A 23,099-nucleotide genomic window follows, 5' to 3' on the forward strand; every position below is an offset into this window, starting at 1 on the left:
TATGTCCCACTGGTACACGTACCTGTGCTGGTATGTCCCACTGGTGCGCGTACCTGTGCTGGTATGTATGTCCCACTGGTACGCGTACCTGTGCTGGTATGTCCCACTGGTACGCGTACCTGTGCTGGTATGTCCCACTGGTACGCGTACCTGTGCTGGTATGTATGTCCCACTGGTACACGTACCTGTGCTGGTATGTCCCACTGGTGCGCGTACCTGTGCTGGTATGTCCCACTGGTACGCGTACCTGTGCTGGTATGTCCCACTGGTGCGCGTACCTGTGCTGGTATGTCCCACTGGTACGCGTACCTGTGCTGGTATGTCCCACTGGTACGCGTACCTGTGCTGGTATGTCCCACTGGTGCGCGTACCTGTGCTGGTATGTCCCACTGGTGCGCGTACCTGTGCTGGTATGTCCCACTGGTGCGCGTACCTGTGCTGGTATGTCCCACTGGTACGCGTACCTGTGCTGGTATGTCCCACTGGTACGCGGGACATGTCTCACTGGTAAGCCTTTAATGTTTGTGTTAGGACAACAATCTTCACTATAGCTGAATATCGGAGAGGCTATAGCGTCCCTCAAAACGTCAACATCGTTATCGGCAGTTACGTGTGTGCCGGCCCGATTTGTTGCCAGGTTTGTCCTATTTCCATCCTTGTTGTCGGCCATGTTTTAATTGTTATATTTAAGTGAAAATGCTATAGGGCGTTTTTAGAGTAGTTCACCCAAACAATGACTTATTTTCGGACCCATTCTGGGCGGGGGAGCCGGGTGGCGCGCTATACGAGCTTGTAGGTCTGCTATTTTTTTTTACTCGTAACAAAGTAGTTCTAAATTGCAGTATTGGTACTTTGACTTAAGTAAAACAATACTTTTTCCACCACTGGTAACGGAGTGATAGCAACAGTCTCCCTGCTCTACGTGCAGCTGTTGGGGTACTAACTCTCTCTCTCTCTCTCTCTCTCTCTCTCTCTCTCTCTGTGTGTGTGTGGACCATCAGGTCGCTATAGAGCCAGGTTCACCAAGGTCAACACGACCTGTTGAGACAGACCTTATGTACAGGCCAGACCTCACAACGCAGGGAGTCACCAGAGACAGAGGAGCTAATATCTCACAAAGGGGTGTGTGTGTGTGTGTGTGTGTACACACGAGGGGGGGGTCAGGTCACGTTTGGGGAAGGGGGTGGGTTCAGGGGTATCTAAAGAGCACACAAGCACGGTTTTGTCTGTACTGCATGTTTATAGGCTGTTTATAACCCATTTAGACCTGAGGACGATTCTACAAAAATGTCTTCCAAATCATCACTGTTCTCTTTCTGAAAAAGCTAGGTTTCTATCTCGGTGGTTCTCAGACATTTTCATGTCGAGGACGGACCCCCAAAAATATTATGTAATTGGCCGTCGACCCCTATCTGAAAATATGTTGTTCCAGGGACAACTTTTGCAAAAAGGGTGAAGTGTACCTTTAACCTGAATAAACATACATGACGTTATCCTATGACGGCGGTGGCGGTAAACCTCGTATGTCCCAAAACTATTTACTTTTCACTTCAGTATTCAAATTCTAAAAAGTAGCAACAGTAGCAGATCTACACGCTGGAGACGTCGTCGCTTTGCGCCACGTTTGGAACTTTGCTGAAGGACTTGGTAACGGACTGTGGTTCTCAAACCTCTTCACCATCGCAGAACGACTTGGTAACAACGGACTGTGAAAACGTGGTGCAGATCTTTTGAATATATATTCTTCCAGAGTGGAACGTTTTTAACTCCAGAATCTTTGATTCTGGTTTCCCTGGAACATAACATCTTTTCATAACAACTCCTGTGTCCCAGAAATGGAAAGGAGAAAACGTCATTTGTGCAACTATAGCCAATACGCTACATCTTATATCGTTACATCGTTGGTGAATACATAAAGAGGAAGCATAAAGTGTGTGTGTGTGTGTGTGTGTGTGTGTGTGTGTGTGTGTGTGTGTGTGTGTGTGTGTGTGTGACTGACACATGTGTGAGCATGTTTGCACGCCAGATCAAGATAATTTAACCACATAGAAGAGGAACAGAGAACGAATGTTATTGCAATTTTCTTTTTTTTCTTTTTTATATTCGAGTATTCTTTAATTTTTTACATTGGCAGCACTATAGTCTGTCTGGAGTTAGGGTTCTGCTATTCGGAGTGAGTTAACGTTATTCCAAGGTAATCTAAACGAACATCCCATTGAACTGCTGTAAAGAAAAATGTTGTTGTTCAGCGTGCGGACCGTTCTTTATGTGGGTCTGTTAACCCATTCTGACCTGAGATCAGATTCATACGAGGTTTTCCACTGGACACACAACTGGTCTGATTAACCCATTCTGACCTGAGATCAGATTCTAAAAATGTCAGTCGCTCTTCGATTTTTCAAAAATAGCAGACCTACAAGCTCGTAGCGCGCCACTCGGTGGCGCGCTACGAGCTTGTAGATCTGCTATTTTTCAATAGCTAAAGCATAACATGATGCTAACACCAAAACGAGTTCCCGTTCAGAATGGGTTAAATGAGCCAATTAACTGTGAACGCTTATACACTTAACAGTGCTGCTGTTGCATTAATTAAGCAACTCTGGAAGAGAGACAATCGACCAAATGCCTAAAACGCACAAAATGTTTGTAAATCTTTGTGTAAAAAAAAAAAAAAACCCCTCCCTTGGGCTCCTTTGTGTTTACGTTTGCCCTGAACATTTCCTTTGGGGCCGGCGATGAATTACGGTATACTTGCAGTGAGCCGTCTCGAGACTGGACACATGCCATGTGCTGTGTGTGTGTCTGCTGTGTGTGTGTGTGTGTGTGTGTGTGTGTCTGCTGTGTGTGTGTGTGTGTCTGCTGTATGTGTGTGTGTGACTGTGTGTGTGTGTGTGTGTACTGGACTCATGAGGCCCCGTCTTCCCCCACGTATGGACAGATGTCATTTGACCTCTGGCTTGTCAGTCAGCGGAAAGGTCACGCCAACGCCATGGCAACCCGGTCTGTACAATTCTTGTTCAATGATTTACACATCCATATACAGTGGCCCACACATTCAGACATCGTAGAAAATGTCTACCGTCTGTCTGTGCTACTCGGGGCAGTACTCGACTCTGGCATTGCTCAGAGTATAGGGACCGTCAATGGTGGCATTTCTTTATAAACGTTTGTTTGTGTGGCTTTTGCCTTCATTTTATATATATATATATATTATTTTTTTATAGATACAGTAGAGTAGAGTCTATACTACAGTGAAATAAGGGCAGAATAGTTTGAAGCTTCATAGACGGGTCCAATAACTCATATAACCGACCCCACACGGGGGGAGCGCCACTTTTCATCTCCTCCACCGGCACCCCAGCTGGTGGTGATGAGATGAGACAGCCGAGCGTGGAGGGAGGGAGGGAGGGAGGGTCGCTCTGTCTTGCTCAGGGACATGTGGACACATTGCTGAGGTCTGGAATCGCACCCGGGAGGCGACCATAACTCTGGTGCCGAGCGGTATCGCTTGAATACAGTATACCATACATGGCCAAAGAAGTACCTCCACCTTCATGGACGTCATAAATCAAACACCTAATAATATTCTCATTCAAAAACCTTAAGTGAAGTTTTGAATGTGAAAAAAGGTTTAAACCCATTCTGGGCGGGAATCCCCTTTTTGGTGTTTTAACTAAAGCATTATATATGTTATACTTTAGCTATTGAAACATAAGCAGATCTACAAGCTCATATGAGCTTGTAGATCTGCTATTTTTGAAAAAGTCATGAAAATGTGGCACAAATATTTGAATATGATATTCTTCCAGAAGACCTTTCTGTCGGCCCTAAATGGGTTAAATCTTCACTGCCAGCCTTTTAGTGTCGAATGATGTGTATTTGGTCAACTGAGCTTTGTCGCCCCATTTTGTCCAGGTTGTTCCTTCCTTCCTTCCTTCATGTAATATTAATATATTATATATTAATATGACTTCTAGCGGTGTCTGTCTTCTCCACTTCATTTATTTTCTCCTCCCTGGAGTTTTTCTGTTGTTGCTGTTCTTTTTCCGTTTGATTCACTCCATTTTGTTTCGTTCGGCGACTCATTTAAAATCCCGTCGTGTCGGGAGCTGTCGCCAGGTGCGTGTGTATTTTCTAGGTGTCATGAATTTAGCCCATTCTGGGCCGGGAACCCCTTTTGGTGTTATAGCGTCACGTCGTGCTTTAGCTATTGAAAAACAGCAGATCTACAAGCTCATAGCGCACCACCGAGTGGCGCGCTATACGAGCTTGTATAGGTCTGCTATTTTTGAAAAATCGAAGAGCGACTGACATGAAAGACTTTTTTTTTAAGAATCTGATCTCGGGTCAGAATAAAAAACTGTCAGGATGTAGAAGAAGACATTTTTGTTAGAATCTGATCTCAGGTCAGAATGGGTTAATATGAAGGGCCTAATACATAAATCTCCCACACCTGGCTTCGTCGTGGCAGCCAGTTTCCTGCCTGCTGGGCATCTTTCAGGCACAAAATCCATATTATTCTGCAGATGGGGCCAGCAGTAAAAAAAAAAAAAAAAAAAAGGATAGTTACTTTTGCTTACTGCTCCAATATTTAGTACAGATTTCACTGCATGCTGCTGACCCCCCCCTCCCCCCCTCTCTCCACCCGGGCAGAAACCGCTTCTCGTGGAGATGGAACAGCCTCTGAAAAGCGTATTTTATATATGTGACAAGAAACGAAACATTAAAGTCTGAACCGTCTCTCTTTAGGAGGTTATTATTATTATAGCTCAGCAAAAGAAAAGGGGGACAGATGTATGCTGTCTGGCAGCGGTCCACAGTGTTGTCGTATACTGTACCACCAAGGCGTAGGCACTGAGCATTTTAAATGGTTCCTTTATTATCCACACTGCCATGAGGTAAATACATATTTCAGTGAGGCAGTTTGTCCTGTTGGTGACCTGAACCTGTTGGTATATAGGAAGGTTGGTGTAATGATGTTTCATGTTGTACAGTTCGCGGTACGGTGACGGCGGTTCCCTCTGTTTCGTCTTGTGTTGTTTTTATATTGCGTGTTTGTCTCTATTTTAACTTCTTAACCCATTCTGAATGGGAACCCGTTTTGGTGTTATAGCATCATGTTATGCTTTAGCTATTGAAAAATAGCAGATCTACAAGCTCATAGCGCGCCACCGAGTGGCGCGCTATGAGCTTGTAGGTCTGCTATTTTTGAAAAATCGAAAAGAACGACTGACATTTTTAGAATCTGATTTCAGGTCAGAATGGGTTCATCAGACCAGTGTGTGTCCAGTGGAAACCTCGTATGAATCTGATCTCAGGTCAGAATGGGTTAAGCCCTATACCAAAATGGCCAAATGTACAACTGCAAGCTCACGTGTCTCAATGTGACACGTTGTGAGCTCATATACGGGCTATTTTTTGGGATAATTTAAAAACCTTGACTTTTTTTTTGATTTTCTTAAAAAGTAGAGGCCGCAATGTTTTCTTGTAGTTCTGAAACGACTCCGAGACAGTATGCATTTACACTTCCGATCCATAACTACCCTTGGATGCAGGATCTGTGGAGAGACCACCTTTCCATCTCTCTAACAATAAAGGCTTCCTTGTTTGGTCACGACTAATAGCCGATCTACAAGCTCACAGCGTGTCAATGTTATGTCGATCAGCTATAGCTGAACTATTTAAAAATATTTTTCAAGACACTGTATATTACCAAATAGTAGCCTGGGGCGTTAAGGAACCAGGCCGTTATTTGCAGTGTAGGCTGTTATTTATTTTTTGCACCAGCCACTAGCACAGGGGCCATTATTTGGTTACAGTTACTGTCGAGCATGTTTTTAAAGTGCAAATTTAAACGGTATATGATAAACATACATGGCAGGCAAAGTCTTTTGTCTTTTTGATTTGAATATTGAGATTAGGGGAGTTTATAGGCAGCACCTGCTGCTTACCGAACGATTCTATAAAATGTCTTCTAACCGTTTTCGGGGAAAAACCCCCCCATGTTTCTATGTCAGTTGGTTCTCAGACATTTCCATGTCAAGGAACCCCCAAAAATCTATGTAATTGGCCGCCGACCCCCCATCTGAAAATATGTTGTTTCTGAGGAAACCCAGGCCAAGCTGTCTCTTCACCGCCACCGACCTTCCTCGGTTGCCATCCAGACTTTCCTGGAAGTCTCTGGTTGCCCAGGGAGTTCTAACTAAGTTCTCTGTGTATATATACATACTACCCCCTCCCCCTCCCCCCAGAAGCAAAGATTTGAGTTAAAACGTTTGCTCTAAAAAGGAATTCAACGATTTGAGGGATATTTTCACATTTTCAAGCACATTTTCAAGGTTTTTCAAAAAATAGCAGACCTACAAGCTCCTATACAAGACCTACAAGCTCATATAGGTCTTGTTAGGTCTGCTATTTTTGAAAAAATCGTGAAAATGTGCCTTAAATCTTTGAATATATATTCTTTCAGTGTTTCAGTTTTTAACTCAAATCTTTGCTTCTGGGGAGGGTCCCTGGAAGGCTGGAACAACATATTTTCAGATGGGGGGGGGTCGGTGGAATATTACATGTATAATTTTTGGGGTCCTTGATATGAAATATTGAGAACAACTGATATATAGAAAAAATATATATCTTTTAAATTTCCACGTCAGGCCTAAATGGGTTAAAAGATAATTCATAATCATCAGCCCTCATGAACACAGTCAAAAACTGGTTTACCTCTGCCACTGGCAACACCTGAGACTAATTAGGGCCAGGGTTAAATACCCTCCCTCCCTGTAACCATGGCAACATAGATTGGCAAATTGACAGGAATCATGGCAAACAATATGTTGGCTCAAATGGCTCTTACACCGGTAGTTCAGTTGTAGATGTTGAAATCGCAATGGGAGCTTGTCACAGAATCCCAAGACACAAATGGATACCAGTGATTGAACAACCACTGGGATGCACGCGTGCATCTTCGTCGGCGTGTACTCTTCGCGGTATCTCGCTCTGCCTTTTGCCTCATCTTCTTGCACGTGCCCTGCAGTGTCTTGCCGTCTCCCTCCCCCACGTCAATTAAGTCCGTGAGTCAGTGTATGTCTTGTCTTCCAAACAGACGAACGGTCCCCCCACACACACAAAGCTCCATGTGTTTCAGAACGGCTAAGCGTGTCTATTGAAGTGCTCGTGAATGATGTCTCTATTTGTTTTCCACGAAAAACAACACACAGAATACTGTCCCCACTTCGTGCTGCTTATAATACGGACTTAATGCATACCTTCACGGCATAATGCGAGTTGATGAGTCGATAACGAGATCAACGCATTTCTGACGGCTTTTGAAACGACGAGCGATCCGAGTCATTACGAGATGACTTGAAATGGGAGGATTATAAGAGGAGGACATGAGAGCAGATGTGACGCTGCCATCCCGAAACTTGAATAATGAATGAAGCGTTGTTGTTTTATAGGCGGGGAGAACCCCTTTTGGCGTTTTTAAAAGCATTATGTTATACTTTGGCTATTGAGAAATAACAGATCTACAAGCTCATGAACTTGAACAGAAAAATCGTGAAAATGATCTTTGAATATATTATTACAGAGTGAACATTTTAACTCAAATCTTTGCTTCTGGGGAGGTCCCTGGAACAACATATTTTCAGATGGGGGGGGGGCGGAGGGGGGAGGCATATTACATATAACTTTTGGGTGTCCTTGACATGAAATATCAAGCACCACTGATACAGAAACATGAGGTTTTTCAGAATTCTTTTTTAATTTCGACATCAGGCCTAAATGGGTTAATTTGCTGTATCAGTGCTTTGTGTGCACTCATTCTATACATTAGCATAGCTAAATCAAGTGGGTTGACTTGACGTGTAGTGAGCTTTGTGAAAGTATGTGAATTAGCTCAAGTGATCAAACCTTTATTTGCCGTTTTAGTAAATCAAAATAAACGTTTTGTAATTTGTTTGCAGAGTGAGACGCCGCGATGGCCAAGGTTGCAGAAGCTGTTTTTACGTGAGATTGGTGTGAAATACAGGGTATAGAACCCTGTACTTTACAGGGTAGAAACCCTGTATTTCACACCAAACGTGGGCCAAGTTGTGAAGATTGAAGCTCGGTTTCCCGACAGTAATTAGCCCATTCTGGGCCGGGAACCCATTTTGGTGTTAGCGTCAGGTTATGCTTTAGCTATTGGAAAAAAAGCAGATCTACAAGCTCATAGCGCGCCACCGAGTGGCGCGCTACGAGCTTGTAGGTCTGCTATTTTTGAAAACTGTCAGGATTTGGAAAGGCATTTTTAGAATCTGATCTCGGGTCAGAATGCGTTAAAGAACCACCATTCTTCTGTGCGTCAGAATCTGGTCTCAGGTCAGAATGGGTTAGATATAAAACCATGGGTTGGTCAAGTGTCTGCCTGCCAAGAGGAAACTTAACACGTGATTACAGGACAGGGCTGGACAGCTGAATGAAGTATAACGATAACTCAAGACGACCGTGTGGCTTTGTGTGTAGCTTTGTGACATTTTGAAAAGCCCTCGCTTCCATTTTGTCTCGTCGAAACCAACGGGGCGAGCTGGTTGATCTGACGTGGGCGATGATGAGCATTGGCATCTTTTAACTCATTTTAGACCTGAGGACGACAAATGACAGTTAAAAAAATATATATATATATATATGTTTCTCTGTCAGTCGTTCTCAAACATTGTCATGACGAGGACCCCCAAAAAATTATGTAATATGCCGCAAAGATTTGAGTTAAAAATGTTCCCTGTGAGAGAATATATATTCAAATATTTGTGCCATATTTTCACGATTTCTTTCAAAAATAGCAGATCTACCAGAGCTTGTATAATGTAGAGTATAACATAATGCTTAAAACACCAAATGGGGGTTTCCATCCTGAATGGGTTAAAAAATATTGCTGGAATACACAGCATCATATTTTAAAAAACAAAGGTTAATCTAAGCAAGGAACAACTGTGTACAGTTTATTTGTATTTTTGGCAAAGCCTGCACGTAGTTGGAACGCATGCACACACTCACACAGTACACAAAACTAAATGAAAAGGTATTCAGCAGGATGTATCAATTAGTTTTTTTTTTAATTTATGAATGTTTTCTTTTTTAGGTAAGTATTTTTTTGAAGGTCCCTTTTTAAGTCATGGAGATTTGATTTTAGTGATTTTGAGTTTAGTCTTTTGGTTAGAAAAGGGATTTCACAAGAGATGTTCCAACTTTTATGGACCCTTACAGTTCTGTAACTCTGAGAGCGTACACATTGAACCAAGTCATTTAGGTTCCATTTGTAAACTCTCAAGAGTTCAGGTGGTCCTTAAAATTAAAAGGTTTGAGAACCACTAGTATTGTAATTGAAACAAGAGAAACGGTTGGATGGCACTTACACCTGCTTTCTAATGAGAGCGCATAAAATCTGTCTTGGAAGAGCCACCCATCGACTAATCTAATATACGGCAACCTTCCACCGTGTTTCTTCACTGGTCCGATCCAGAAGAACACAGTTTGCCGGCCACTGCTATACAGAGCTGACAATGAGGTTATATCTTCCCTTCTTCTCTGGAGTCCTGCCTCAGGGCGGACCAGAGGTAGAGAGCTGTCGTTCCCTCTGATGTCATCGCTATAGGGACACATGCTTCAGTATAAGCAGGAACTGGGGGTGGCAATGAGGGACCGGGAAGTCTGGCGTAGCATTGTGGAATCCATGATCTCGACCGCTGTTCGAAAAATGATGATGATGAGTATTGTAATTGTATAGCAGTATTAGCAGACGTGAAGTCCACATAGCCAGCTCTGACCATGTGATAAAACAGGTTCTGGAAGCGGTTCCACATGGGATGGATTCAGGTCCCTCCAGTCCCGGAGACCAGCCCTAAACACCCCCCATAACAAAAATGTTAATTTTTCAGGAAATAAAGAAAACCTTATATTTTTTTACAACAAAGCAATACAGCCTCATCAAAGTTGGTGTTGTGACTTTATATATTCAATTTATATAGTCAATTATTTCCATGGGAGGGGGGAGGAGGTGGTGGAGTTAGTTGCTTTAGCAGACATTTTGAGGATCAAATGGAGTTAAGAGGTTTTGTCCAAAGCACCTTTTTACTGCTTTACCTTGGTTCAATATTTTCGAAACAACACACAGACGTAAAGGGTGTTCAATAGCACTGATTTATGCAACAAAAACAAAAAAATCAAAAACCTCAAAAATGGAGTTATGAGGTTTCCTCCCGCCTTCAACGATATATAAAATACTGCATATATACATACTGTAGACACAGAGACTGAACATATCAACAACACAAGGTTTGTCCCTGGAGAGGAGACGCCAAAGGCCGCCCCGTGCGACCTTGCACGGCGCGCCGCCATATTGCACCATCATCATTAACCCATTCTGACCTGAGATCAGATTCACACGAGGTTTTCCACTGGACACACACTGGTCTGATCAACCCATTCTGACCTGAGATCAGATTCTAAAAAAGTGTCAGTCGTTCTTCGATTTTCCAAAAAAATAGCAGACCTACAAGCTCTACGAGCTTGTAGATCTGCTGTTTTTCAATAGCTAAAGCATGACATGACGCCAACACCAAAATGGGTTCCCGTTCAGAATGGGTTAATAAACCAGGTCAACTTGGAGGTTTTAACCCATTCAGACCCGAGGACGATTCTACAAAATGCCTTCAAATTCCCGACAGTTTTCTGAAAAAAAAACCCTATGTTTCTGTGTCAGCGGTGTTCAACAATTTCATGTCAAGGACCCCCAGAATTATCTGTATTTGGCCGCGGACCCCCCCATCTGAAAATATGTTGTTCCAGGGACCCCCCCCCCCCAAGAAGCAAACATTTGAGTTAAATACGTTCGCTCTGAATAGAATATATATTCATTCTTGCACCACATTCTCACGATTCTTTAAAAAAAATAGCAGAACCTCTACAAGCTCGTATAGCGCGACACTCGGTGGCGCGCTATACGAGCTTGTATAGCTTCTGCTATACTTTTCAATAGCTAAAGTATACAACCACCACCATAAGGGCTTCCCTCCCGCCCACAATGGGTTAAAGAAGAAAACGTACGTGTATATACATCAGTTCACTGACCGCATAAATAATCAGACAACCACTGAGCAGCGCTGTTAAGGGTTCAAACCAAGGGCAGCAGCAGCAGCCGGGGTTACAACCTCATCCAGTGACCCCATGTCCTTTCAGCGTTCATGATGGCATTAATTCCATTCTGTGAGCAGCTTAAACCACTTAAAGCGCCGTATATATATGTGTACTTTGTTTGGCCAACACAATGGTGAAAGTAGCCGATCTATAAGCTCATGCTATAACGCACGCGATGCTTGTGTGAGCCTGTAGATCGGCTATTTCGGGAACATTTTGGAAATATCTTTCACCTAGAATGACGTGAGATATACAGATGGCCACGTTGAAAGTGGTTTTAATATGAATGTGGCACTTATCCCTTTTTTCAAACCTTTTTCAAGGTCCATCATTTATTCAGCATTTATTTTTTTATCCCACGATTTTGTAACCCATTTTTCACCCCCTGTGCCAATTATCTAATGTGATCCTGGGATCTACAAGCTCGTATAAGCTTGTAGATCTGCTATTTTTTGGGAAAATCGTGAAAATGTGGCACAAATCTTTGAATACATATTCTTTCAGAGCGAACATTTATTATTTTATTTTTTTAAGATATTTTTTTGCGGCTTTTTATTGCTTTTTTTTGAAGGGACAGACAGTAGGCTGACAGGAAACGGGAGAGAGATGGGGAGGAAGACATGCTGTAAAGGCCGTGTCGGGCTCGGGAGTCGAACCCGCGGCCACACTGTGACTGGATTATACCAGTCGGGTGCCCAGACGGTTACGCCATCGCCTGGGCAGAGCGAACATTTTCAGCTCAAATCTTTGCTTCTGGGGGGGGGTCCCTGGAACAATATATTTTCAGATGGGGGTCGGCGGCCAAATTCATAATCATTCTGTGGCTCCTTGACATGAAATAGAAGACACTTGTATAGAATTGTCCTCATGGTCTAAATAGGATCATTTAAAGACACAGACAAAAAAAAAAAACTGTGAAAAAACTCAAACTAAAAACTCCAATACAACCGGTATACAAATCAACTCATGGCCACAAACATCATCCAGGCAACACGGGGCATAGGAGTCGTCTCTAACTGTCTGTATAACGATGCATGAATCCATGGCAGCAGCTGCTGTGGTTGCGCTCGTTCGCAAAATGCTATACATTGGGGCGTGTCCAAGGTGATGAGTGACAACCCTCATAACTAATGTTTGCAGAGCTCCGGGTGGTTCAAAGCCGGCAGCCGAGCTCCCAGACACAAGGAGGAGAATGGTAGACGGTAGTTAGATAGATAGATAGATAGATAGATACACTACTAGACGTAGGCGAGCTCCCAGACACAAGGAGGAGAAGGGTAGATGGATAGATGCACTACTAGACAGATGCACATCTCCCGGCAGGTTGTTCATACGGTTTAAGCACACCAACCTGCACCAATGATTCGAATCGAGACGCCAACAAAACCGCTTTAGCGTTTGTCGCAGCGGTGTGATATGTCCCGTTGCACGTTGCGTCGCAAGTGATGTGTGTGTATGTTTCAGTGTCTATGTGTGTGTGTGTGTCTGTGTGCGCGTGCGTGCATAAGTTGTAGAATCGATTCAAAGGAGTGTGTACTGTGTGTGTGTGTGTGTGTGTTGCGTGCGTGCGTGCCGTGAGCTATTTGAACTTGTTCTAAGGTGGGTGTCATAGATTGATTACCAAAACAAAAGGGAACAAAGTGTGTCCCTTATCAGTTCAATAAGTTTTCGTTTTACTTTTACGATTCCTTATTTCAACTCAAGGCACAGAACTTGGCAACTGTAGTGGTGTCGAGTGTACGTACATATGTATGTATGTTCGTACGTACAGTATGAGCCTATTCCACGCCTGCTGTTTTTTTCTACTTTCTAATGCTTTGTTTGGCCCCAAAACATTGTGTTTATTGTCATGATTTGTCACGACAAGAGTTGGCTTTGTCTGCGGCGTAAATGTCTTTAAATAAATACTTTCCGAAAAGTCTATGAGGAAAATGAACATGGATTTATTTTCCGGGTGGGACTGCGACTGCTCTATTGTGATATGGCATAAACGTGTTGTATAATAAAATATAAATATTGGATCTGGAAAAATCGATATCGGCAGATGCTCAAAGTCAAATGATCGGAATCGGATCGGGAGGCAAAAAAAAAACCATGATCGGCGACATCCCTAGTATTGAGGCATCAAAAGTGGACCCCCCCCCCCCACCCCGGCTCTGCCGCAATGGGGTAAGAATGGGGGGAGGTTCTCTGAACGGCGCCCAGGCGAAAATACCAGCGACCGTCCCGGTGTGAAGTCAGCGTAAGAATGTAGAGAAGATGAATCATATACGATCACGACACTGTAACACTGTTGGGGATGAAAGCATTCACCGAGTGGCATATGTTATGTTAATGAGGCGGTCGTCCCGGAGCGAGACAAATTGACTTGATATGGTTCCCACGCTCAACCAGAGAGAGAACGTCTCTTCTGTTCTGTTCAGCAACGACGCAAGTGTGTGTGTGTGTGTGTGTGTGTGTGTGTGTGTGTGTGTGTGTGTGTGTGTGTGTGTTAATGGCCGCTGGAGGCCATGACTGATGACTTCCATTAGCCCATTTTGGGCGGAAACCCCAGTTGGTGTTTTTTAAGCATTATGTTATGCTTTATAGCTATTGAAAAATAGCAGATCTACAAGCTCATACGCGCTTACGAGCTTGTATAGGTCTGAAAAATCGTCAAAATGTGGAGCAAATCTTTGAATGTATATTCTTTCAGAGCGAACGTTTTTAACTCAAATCTTTGCTTCTGTGGGGGGAGAGGGGGGGGGGGGGGTTGGGGGTCGGCGGCCAAATACATTATAATTTTTGTGGTCCTTGACATGAAATATTGAGCACCACTGATATAGAAACATTTTTTTTCAGAAAATTGTCATGATTTACAAGACATTTTTTAAATTTCGACGTCAGGCCAAAATGGCTTAGTAAACGACTCTAGCCTGTACCCAAACAGACATTTCAATTTCTCAACTTTCGCTGCTTTGAAAAGTCATTAATGTTTTTTTCTGAAATGTAGCTTTTTTTCCTTTTTTTTTTTTACACACAACCACTAACAAAAACTAAAAGAAGACAAAAAAAGATGTCGATATATGACTTGAATAAGATATGAGTTAGAAAAGTTTGCCGTGAAAGAATATGTATTATTCAAAGATTTGCGCCACATTGTCACGGGAAAAAAAAAAAAATAGCAGACCTACAAGCTCGTAGCGCGGCACTCGGTGCCGCGCTACGAGCTTGTAGATCTGCTATGTTTCAATAGCTAAAGACATAACATAATGCTTTTAAAACACCAACACACGGGTTCCCTCCCAGAATGGGTTAATAATCGTACTCCCTTAGAAGTCGGTGTCCCTAGTGCTATACGCATGAGATCGGCCAGTCGCTCTCCGTCGTTACGATGAGGGATTATAGGGTTTAAGTGGTTAATAACCTCTTAATTAGGCTATACTGATTGGTAAATCATGTTACAGTAGTTTACGTTGCAACATAGGTTTTCTTATCATTTCCGAGCAATGAATTGCGCGGCACTGCTCCCGGCCTGCTGTGTGTGTGTGTGTGTGTGTGTGTGTGTGTGTGTGTGTGTGTGTGTGTGTGTGTGTGTGTGTGTGTGTGTGTGTGTGTGTGTGTGTGTGTGTGTGTGTGTGTGTGTGTGTGTGTGTGTGTGTGTGTGTGTGTGTGTGTGTGTGTGTGTGTGTGTGTGTGTGTGTGTGTGTGTGTGTGTGTGTGTGTGTGTGTGTGTGTGTGTGTGTGTGTGTGTGTGGTGTGACTGGCTTTGGGTGGACGAGTGAGTTACAAGAACTCTCGCCCCGGGTCCAATCCTAACCTTAAAGGTACATTCAAGTGATTTCACTTAATTCAAATATCACTTTTTCCCCTTTTTTTGTGTTCCTCCCTGTCCCCAGTGACACTAGTTTCGGTTGGGTGAGAAAGCCTTCATCCAATCAGGATAGAGGTGGCCTTCCTCCAGTCAGGATTGAGCGGGTGGCGGGCCTTGTTGTGTGTGTGTGTGTGTGTGTGTGTGTGTGTGTGTGTGTGTGTGTGTGTGTGTGTGTGTGTGTGTGTGTGTGTGTGTGTGTGTGTGTGTGTGTGTGTGTGTGTGTGTGTGTGTGTGTGTCCACTGTAGTGCGTGTGCATGTGCATATCTTGTTACCAGGGCGGACCGTTTTTTAATTTTTTTCTCCAAATCACCCAAATCACTGTAATGCTCCTTTAATCCCAGTAAAAAACGATGCCTGAACCTAACCTTATTCCTATATACGCAACGTAACGTCAGTAATACTATGCCTAAAACCTAACCATATTCATAACCATATAACCTCATATATCAGTAAGTTAAAACGGTAAAAAAAAACAGTGAAACAAATACTATATAATTCAAGAACGGCTGGACCAAACAAATAATTACAAGGAAGAGAGAAAAAAAAGTGTTTCTAATTATTTGTTCGGCCCCAAAACGTTGTATTCATTGTCATGATTTGTCACAACTCGAAGTTGGCTTTGTTCGCATCTTTAAATAAAATACTTTTAGCAAAGTCTATGAGGAAAATTAAACGGGGGAATTATTTTCCGGGTCTCTCGAGGGGGCGGGACTGCGACTGCTCTATAGAGGCCATCGTTATGGGTGGAGGAGTGGAAGGGGTAAATGGTAAATAGTGCATTTATATAGTGTGCCTTTATCCAAGGTGCTTTACAGAGACTGTCCATTACATTCACCCATTCACACACACACACACACACATTCACACACCGATGCCGGAGGAAACCATGCAAGGTGACAAGGTGTTACCAACCTGCACACCGGGAGCAATTAGGGGGGTTCAGAGTCTTGCTCAAGGACACTTCGACAGTAACAGTGTTTGAAGTGGGAACCTTTGCAACGGTTCCCATCCGGTCACTCTACACCCCCCTTAACCACCCCCTCCTCTCTCATATACTGTTGTTTGGGTGGTGGAGTGGGGGGGGGCAGTGCTGCTCCACTCTTATATAAGCGGCATATAAATCACTGCTGTGTGTGGATTAAAAGCTCAATGCCTACATGAGTCAACAGGAAATGGCTTGGTCTGCCGAAGGAACATTCTTTTTAATCAGGTTAACTCCAAAAGCCAAAATATTAAAAAAGGGAAAAAAAACAAAAAACAGTAGGATTTTATATATCGGCTAATGGGTAGTGCTGGCAGGCCCTATATAGCACAAGCAATTATATACAGTATGTGTGTGTGTGTGTGTGTGTGTGTGTGTGTGTGTGTATATATATATATATATATGACAGAAAAAGCACAAAAGCCAGTTTGACCTCTGACCTCTGTGATTAATATTTATTACTTAGGCTACAGATTGAGAGGGTGTGTGTCAGAAGTGTGACTATGAAAGGATGACAGCTGTCAGAGTGTGTGACGTGTGTGTGCGTGTGTGTGTGTGTGTGTGTTTGTGTTGAAGTTAAAGTGGGTCATCTCGCTGAGCCAGCCCTTTGAATGGATGAGATTACATGTTTTCAGAGAGAGGGAGGAATGAGTGATAAAAGCAGCTGAAATGTCACTTTGCTTGTGTGTGTGTGTGTGTGTGTGTGTGTGTGTGTGTGTGTGTGTGTGTGTGTGTGTGTGTGTGTGTGTGTGTGTGTGCGCGTGTGTGTGTGTGTTTGCGCGGGCGTGTAGCATGTAGCATGTAGCCGCCGGGTACATAAGGATAGCACTGAATTGCACTTCACATCTGCGTGGCATTGGAGCTCTCGTCCACCATGACGGTGCATGGCTGGAGTTCAGCGCCTCAGGCATCAAAGGGGCACTTCATAGGGTGACTGTCCACAAGGCCTCGAGGAGCGCTTGTTCTTTTTTACTTTCAGTTGAAAAATGTCTCCTATACATCCTGACGGTTTTCTGAAAACGTTTGTTGTTTCTATGTCAGTCGTTCTTCGGTTTTTCAAAAAATAGCAGACCTATATACAAGCTCGTAGCGCGCCACTCGGTGGCGCGCTACGAGCTTGTAGATCTGCTATTTTTCAATAGCTACTGTAAATCATAACGCAATGCTATATAACACCAAAAGGGGGTTCTCCGCCCAAAATGGGTTAATGTGTGACATTTATTAAATTCACACACAAAACGGCCAATTAAAATGTTTTGGAGTCTACTCGTAATTCAATTAGTCTCCCGAGCCACACTGTTGAGCGTTGACGCACACAATTTTGCAGTGGTGGAAAGTAACTAAGTACAATTTTGAGGTATTTGTACTTTACTTGAGTATTTCCAATTTCCAGTACTTCTACTCCACTACATCTACATTTTTACTTTTACTTCACTACAATTATTTTTTAAACTTTAGTTACTATAGTTACTTTGGCCACAAGTACAACCCGTTACATTTCGGCCATTTGAAAATAGCCGATCTACAAGCTCACAATGTCGCATTGCGACGCATTGTGAGCTTGTAGATCTGCCATTTTCAAAAGTACATTTTCAATTCCGCACTTTTACTTGTAACGAAGTATAGTTCTAAATTGCAGTATTGGTAACTTTTACTTAAGTAAAACAATTGAGTAAATTTCCCACCACTGTCAATTTTGAAACGCTTTCCGAAGTTCCGTCATACAGTCTGGAGTCATATTAATATTAATATTAATATAATATTAAAAATTATTATAATAGTCATAATAGCTCTGAAAAAGTGGATGTGAGGCCTCTTCCTCCCCGCTTCCGTTTCGGCCGTGCAGTCACGCAAATTCGTCCTAATAGAAATAAGAATCATCTAAGTATATATATAGCTTGCTGCTCATCAGAAATGCCATGAAAAGATATTTAAATGATAAATGATTTTCGTGAACAGTGCCCATATACCCGAGGTGGGGTTGGCGAAAGGGCCTTTCTGTGTGGAGTTTGCATGTTCTCCCCGTGTCCCCTATAGGGTAGGTATACCCTCACAAAAAAACATGCAGTAATCCTGGTCTCTAAACTGCCTCCCCCTGGCCAGCCGGGGCGCCTGATGGAGAGGGAAAGGAACTGGTCGGAATAACGTGTTCCTTCCACGCGCTACGTCCAACCAGGGAAACTCCCCCCTGTCAGGTGTAAAAGAGCAACTTGGACACTCGGGCTTGAAGTTCAAGTCCGTTGCTCTCCCCTTGTCCCCCATATATGGGGACTAGGTTGGTGGAGGGTGTGTAGAGCCCAAGAAGACAGATGTCAGCTTCCTGCCTGGGCTTTCGGGGTGTGTACAGTAGTTCCGGGCTCTTATGTATAGCATTTGGAGATGGACTAGTTGTGGAATGAGTTGTCTGTCTGGTTACACAAGAACTATATTAACTGAATTATGTCACCTTAGTTGTTCTTCTGTTGAATGGATGTAGGTTACTGGGTTACTCCGCGCACTCGCTCCTTACGCTAATAGTCCTTTTTTTATTTAACCCATGACTACCGGGAAAGCATCAGTTATTTTTTATTTTAGCTATATATATATATATATATATATATATATATATATATATCTTTTATCAAAGGTGTGAGTATATTTTTTCTAATGTATATTTATATTCTCTATTCATTGCATTGTTGCACTCTGTATTTGTATTTGTACACTCTGTATTTGTATTTTATTCTGAATTATTTCGAATTGCCCTTGTGTAAGAAAAGGTGTTATATAAAAGAAATCTCCTTGCTATGTGTTTTTCTTTCTTCCAGAAAACTCTTTTAACAGTGGTTAAGAATAGATCGGTCGTTCTCAAAAATAGCAGATATCATTGGAATAATATTTTATGTTTTTATTATTATTATTATTATCGTCCGGAGTGTCCATGGAATAAAATATTTTCAGACGGGGGTTTGTGGCGTGACAAGATGACCGATTTAGAAAGATGATTTTAGTGGGTTTTTTTTCTCCCGGGGGTCTCGCGAGACATGGCCAAAGCATTTCCGGGGGTCCCACCCAGCCCCTCCCCACCCCCAATACAAATCATAAATGAATACTGAAACCAGACATAATCAAAAAAAATATTATTATTATTATTTTTAAATAATTTGGGGACCCCTCAAAATAATTTGGCGACCCCCCCCCCCCCCCCCCCAGAGGGTTGAGAACCCCCTGATTTAGTGGATTTTTACAAATAATCCACTTGGGACGTACAGTATACGTACTGTATCTTTGCTTGTTGTCTTTAGACAGAGAGTTGAGCCACAGGAGGAAAGGTACAGGGAGGATCTGGTTGCAGTTCAGCTGTACAGTATATATGGGCACATACATACTGTACAATAACAGTATGGTGCTATGCATATGGCGACAGACGCTAGCTTCACGGTTTACTTGGTCAATTGGTGTCCTGTGGTTTTTCAATGATCAGATTGTTATTTAGCATGTTGTATAGACACTAGTGCCAGGTTCATGGTTTAGGTTTACCACTTTACCTTAATTTGTATCCTATGGTTTCAACATTTTTAGATTGTTATTCAGCATGTTCCACATAGTTTCCGCGGACCAAATACAGATAATTCTGGGGGTCCTTGACTCAGCCATTTCCATAGCTCCAGTCATCACCCACATAGTTAACCTCTCCATCAAACAAGGACAGGTCCCCAGAGATTTTAAACTGGCCAAAGTAACCCCCCTGTACAAAAAAGGGAGCAAATTAGAACCCGGCAACTACCGCCCTATTTCTATTCTAAGCTCCATCTCGAAAGTGATGGAAAAAATAGTCTATGAACAGGTTGAAAAGTATCTTGCCACTAATAAATTGTTGTACGAGTTCCAATCTGGTTTCAGAACATCCCACTCCACTGACACATGCCTTCTCTATTTGAGCGACCACATCAAACACGAGGTGGATGCTGGAAAATACTGCGGCATGGTCATGCTGGACCTCCAAAAGGCTTTTGACACCGTGAACCACTCCATACTGGTTAACAAGCTTAAAGCTATTGGTTTTGATAGCACATCAGTGAGCTGGATGCAATCCTACCTGGAGGGGAGAGAACAGATGGTGGAAGTGAACGGAACACTGTCCCCCCCCCTCCCAGTGAGCTGTGGCGTCCCACAAGGAAGCATACTAGGGCCTTTACTGTTCCTAATATATGTAAACGACATGACTTCAGCTTGTGACTGCAACTTGTTCCTGTTCGCAGACGACTCAGCACTGCTGGTCTCGGACAGGAACAAACTGCAGGTTGAAAAGACCCTCAGCTCTGAACTCGGTAGAATCTGCACCTGGCTCGCTGATAACAAACTATCCTTACACCTGGGAAAAACTGAATCCATTCTCTTCGGATCAAATAGTAATCTCAAAAAGGCAGATGGCTTCTTGGTTAGAGTTGGTGATGATATTATCACACGGAAGGATCAAATTACCTACCTAGGTTCCATCCTGGAGGCCAATCTTTCCGGTGATAAGATGGCCACCAACGTAATCAAAAAAGTCAATCAAAGAACAAGATTCCTCTACAGGATCTCCTCACTGGTCGACAAAAACACCTTGAAGACCTTAACAGGAGCCCTTGTACAAGGTTTCTTTGACTATGCATCCACCTCCTGGTACCACAGCACCTCAAAGGCCCTTAAAACAAGGCTCCAGACCTCCCAAAACAAACTGGTCAGGCTCCTACTTGGCCTCACCCCCCGAACCCACCTCACCCCTGCCCACTTTGACAGGCTGGGATGGCTTAGGGTCGACGACAGAGTACAGCATCTTGCAATGGGTCTGGTCCACAAGATTAGATACACCACCAAGATACCCATGTACCTGTCTAAATACTTCCTTAATGTAAACGAAGTCCACACCCACAACACCAGAGGGAGTGCAACAAACCATGTACAACCCAGATTCGGCACAAACAAGGGACTAAATTCTTTTCGCTCCTATGCGACCAAAATGTGGAACGCCCTACCAACAGTCATTAAGACATGTGAATCCCTTGGCTCCTTCAAAACTGCTCTCAAAGGGCACCTACGGATGGCTGCAATTCGAAACTGGCCTCTGTAAAAGCTGAATTTGTATCTGGATTGTACTATGTTTTTGTATGGACGTGGTGTTGGGTGCCTGCACATATGCACACATGGCATCAACGCATGGTGTTGTGTGCAGGCGCCCTACACTCTGTCTTTGTACTATGGATTGTACTATGTTTTTGTATGGACGTGGTGTTGGGTGCCTGCACATATGCACACATGGCATCAACGCATGGTGTTGTGTGCAGGCGCCCTACACTCTGTCTTTCGTTTTCTTTTCTTTTATCCCCCTGTTCCCCTCACTGTATATATACTTTTTTTCCCTTTTCGCTTCCTATATGATGAATTCCTGTTCTGTTCTTTAACTACATAGAAGTGTCTATTTGTTTGTCTCTAAATGTTTTGATGAATTGAACAATGTGGACCCTGTTGTAAACAAGTGTAAGGCTTAATTGGGTCGTCCACTCACAGTTAACAGTCTTTGTATTGAGTTTGTGCTTGAAATGTACTGTAATTCTGCAAACTGTTAATAAAGATTTCAATCAATCAAAAAAAAAAAAAAGGTTGAGCGCCACTGACATAGAAACATAGGGTTTTTTTTTTCCAGAAAACTGTTTGTTTGTTTGTTTTTAGAATCGGCCTCAGGTCTAAATGGGTTAACCCATTTTGGTGACGGGAACCCCCTTTTGGTGTTTTAAAAAATTACGTTATAATTTAGCTATTGAAAAATAGCAGATCTACAAGGTCATGGCGCAGAATCTGATCTCAGGTCAGAATGGGTTAATCAGACCAGTGTGTGTGTGTCCAGTGGAAACCTCGTATGAATCTGACCTCAGGTCAGAATGGGTTAATAATAAGCCTTTTTTCCCCTCCTCCGCAGGTCAGCTGAAGACGGTGATGGAGCAGGTGCTGGACTTCGCCGTGTGCGAGCTCACCAAGATCGTGGAGGCGTCCTTCGACGACCTCCTCCTGGAGATCACCAAGAAGGACCGCGAGCAGCACCTCCTGGAGGAGCGCCTGGACAGGAGCACGGCGGCGGGAGGGGGAGGAGGAGGGGGAGGAGAGAACGGACGAGCTGGGGGAGGAGGAGGAGGAGGGCGGAGGAGAGGCTCCGAGAACGACTCTGCCTCGCCCAGCGGCTCCGACGACGCCCGGGAGGACATGGAGAAGGAGAAGGAGGCCAAGGAGGCGGCCAGCCATGGTGTGTGTGCGTGCGTGCGTGCGTGCGTGCGTGTGTGTGTGTGTGTGTGTGTGTGCGTGCGTGTGTGTGTGTGTGTTAGGGCATTAACTTCTAGTATTTTTTACTAGTTGACTAGTTGCCTAGTTTACTAGTCGACTAGTTGCTTAACTACCTATTATGTAAAAAATATATGATAATCTTACTAGAAAACTAGTCGACTAGTTGCATAATGCCCTAGTGTGTGTGTGTGTGTGTGTGTGTGTGTGTGTGTGTGTGTGTGTGTGTGTGTGCGCCTGCGTGTGTTCACCAGCTACTAATTTACAAGCCAAATATGCACTGTATATGTAATGTATATCGTTGCTGTGGGAAGCAACCTCCACATATTTTAACTTGTGTTTTTTCGTAAATGAACGGCCCACTTCAAACGTAGCAGGCCGTGGCCCATGGTAATCCAGCCTGGCAGTGTGTGCCGCGGGTTCGACTCCCGATCCCGACGGCCTTTACTGCATGTCTTCCCCCCCCATCTATCCCCTGTCAGCCTACTGTCTGTCCCTCCATAAAAATAAATAATGACGAAAGCCACAAAAAAAAAACATTAAAAAAAGTAGCAGATCCATGAGCTCGAGCTTGTAGATCTGCGACTTTTGACGCTTTTGAATTTTAATCCTCAGAAGTAACAGTTTTGGACATGTATGCGTCCCCCCCCCCAATCAGAATATAATAAAAATGGACCAGGACCATTAATCGTGGCTGCTTGGCAGAAAAGTAACAGTAGAAATTAAAAAAGCTAAAATCATATACTCGGTTCCTACTACGACCCGCAACAACACGGTCCCTGGTCCTTCTC

The 23,099-nt window shown here is 43.4% G+C and overlaps 1 protein-coding gene across 1 annotated transcript in view; it reads left to right on the plus strand.

Annotated features, from left to right (window-relative positions):
• The window catches only part of LOC308323444 (uncharacterized protein), a gene marked incomplete at its 3' end in the record, with an annotated part of 50,482 nt that overhangs the window by 12,189 nt on the left and 15,194 nt on the right, over positions 1-23,099 (plus strand). The window contains exon 2 of the mRNA XM_080775175.1: positions 21,953-22,273. Within this exon, the coding sequence (XP_080631301.1) occupies positions 21,953-22,273 (321 nt within the window). The remainder of the gene's footprint in view (positions 1-21,952; positions 22,274-23,099) is intronic.

The sequence above is a fragment of the Protomyctophum bolini genome (assembly GCF_963924005.1).
Source record: "Protomyctophum bolini genome assembly, chromosome: 11".
In the NCBI taxonomy this organism is placed as follows: domain Eukaryota; kingdom Metazoa; phylum Chordata; class Actinopteri; order Myctophiformes; family Myctophidae; genus Protomyctophum; species Protomyctophum bolini.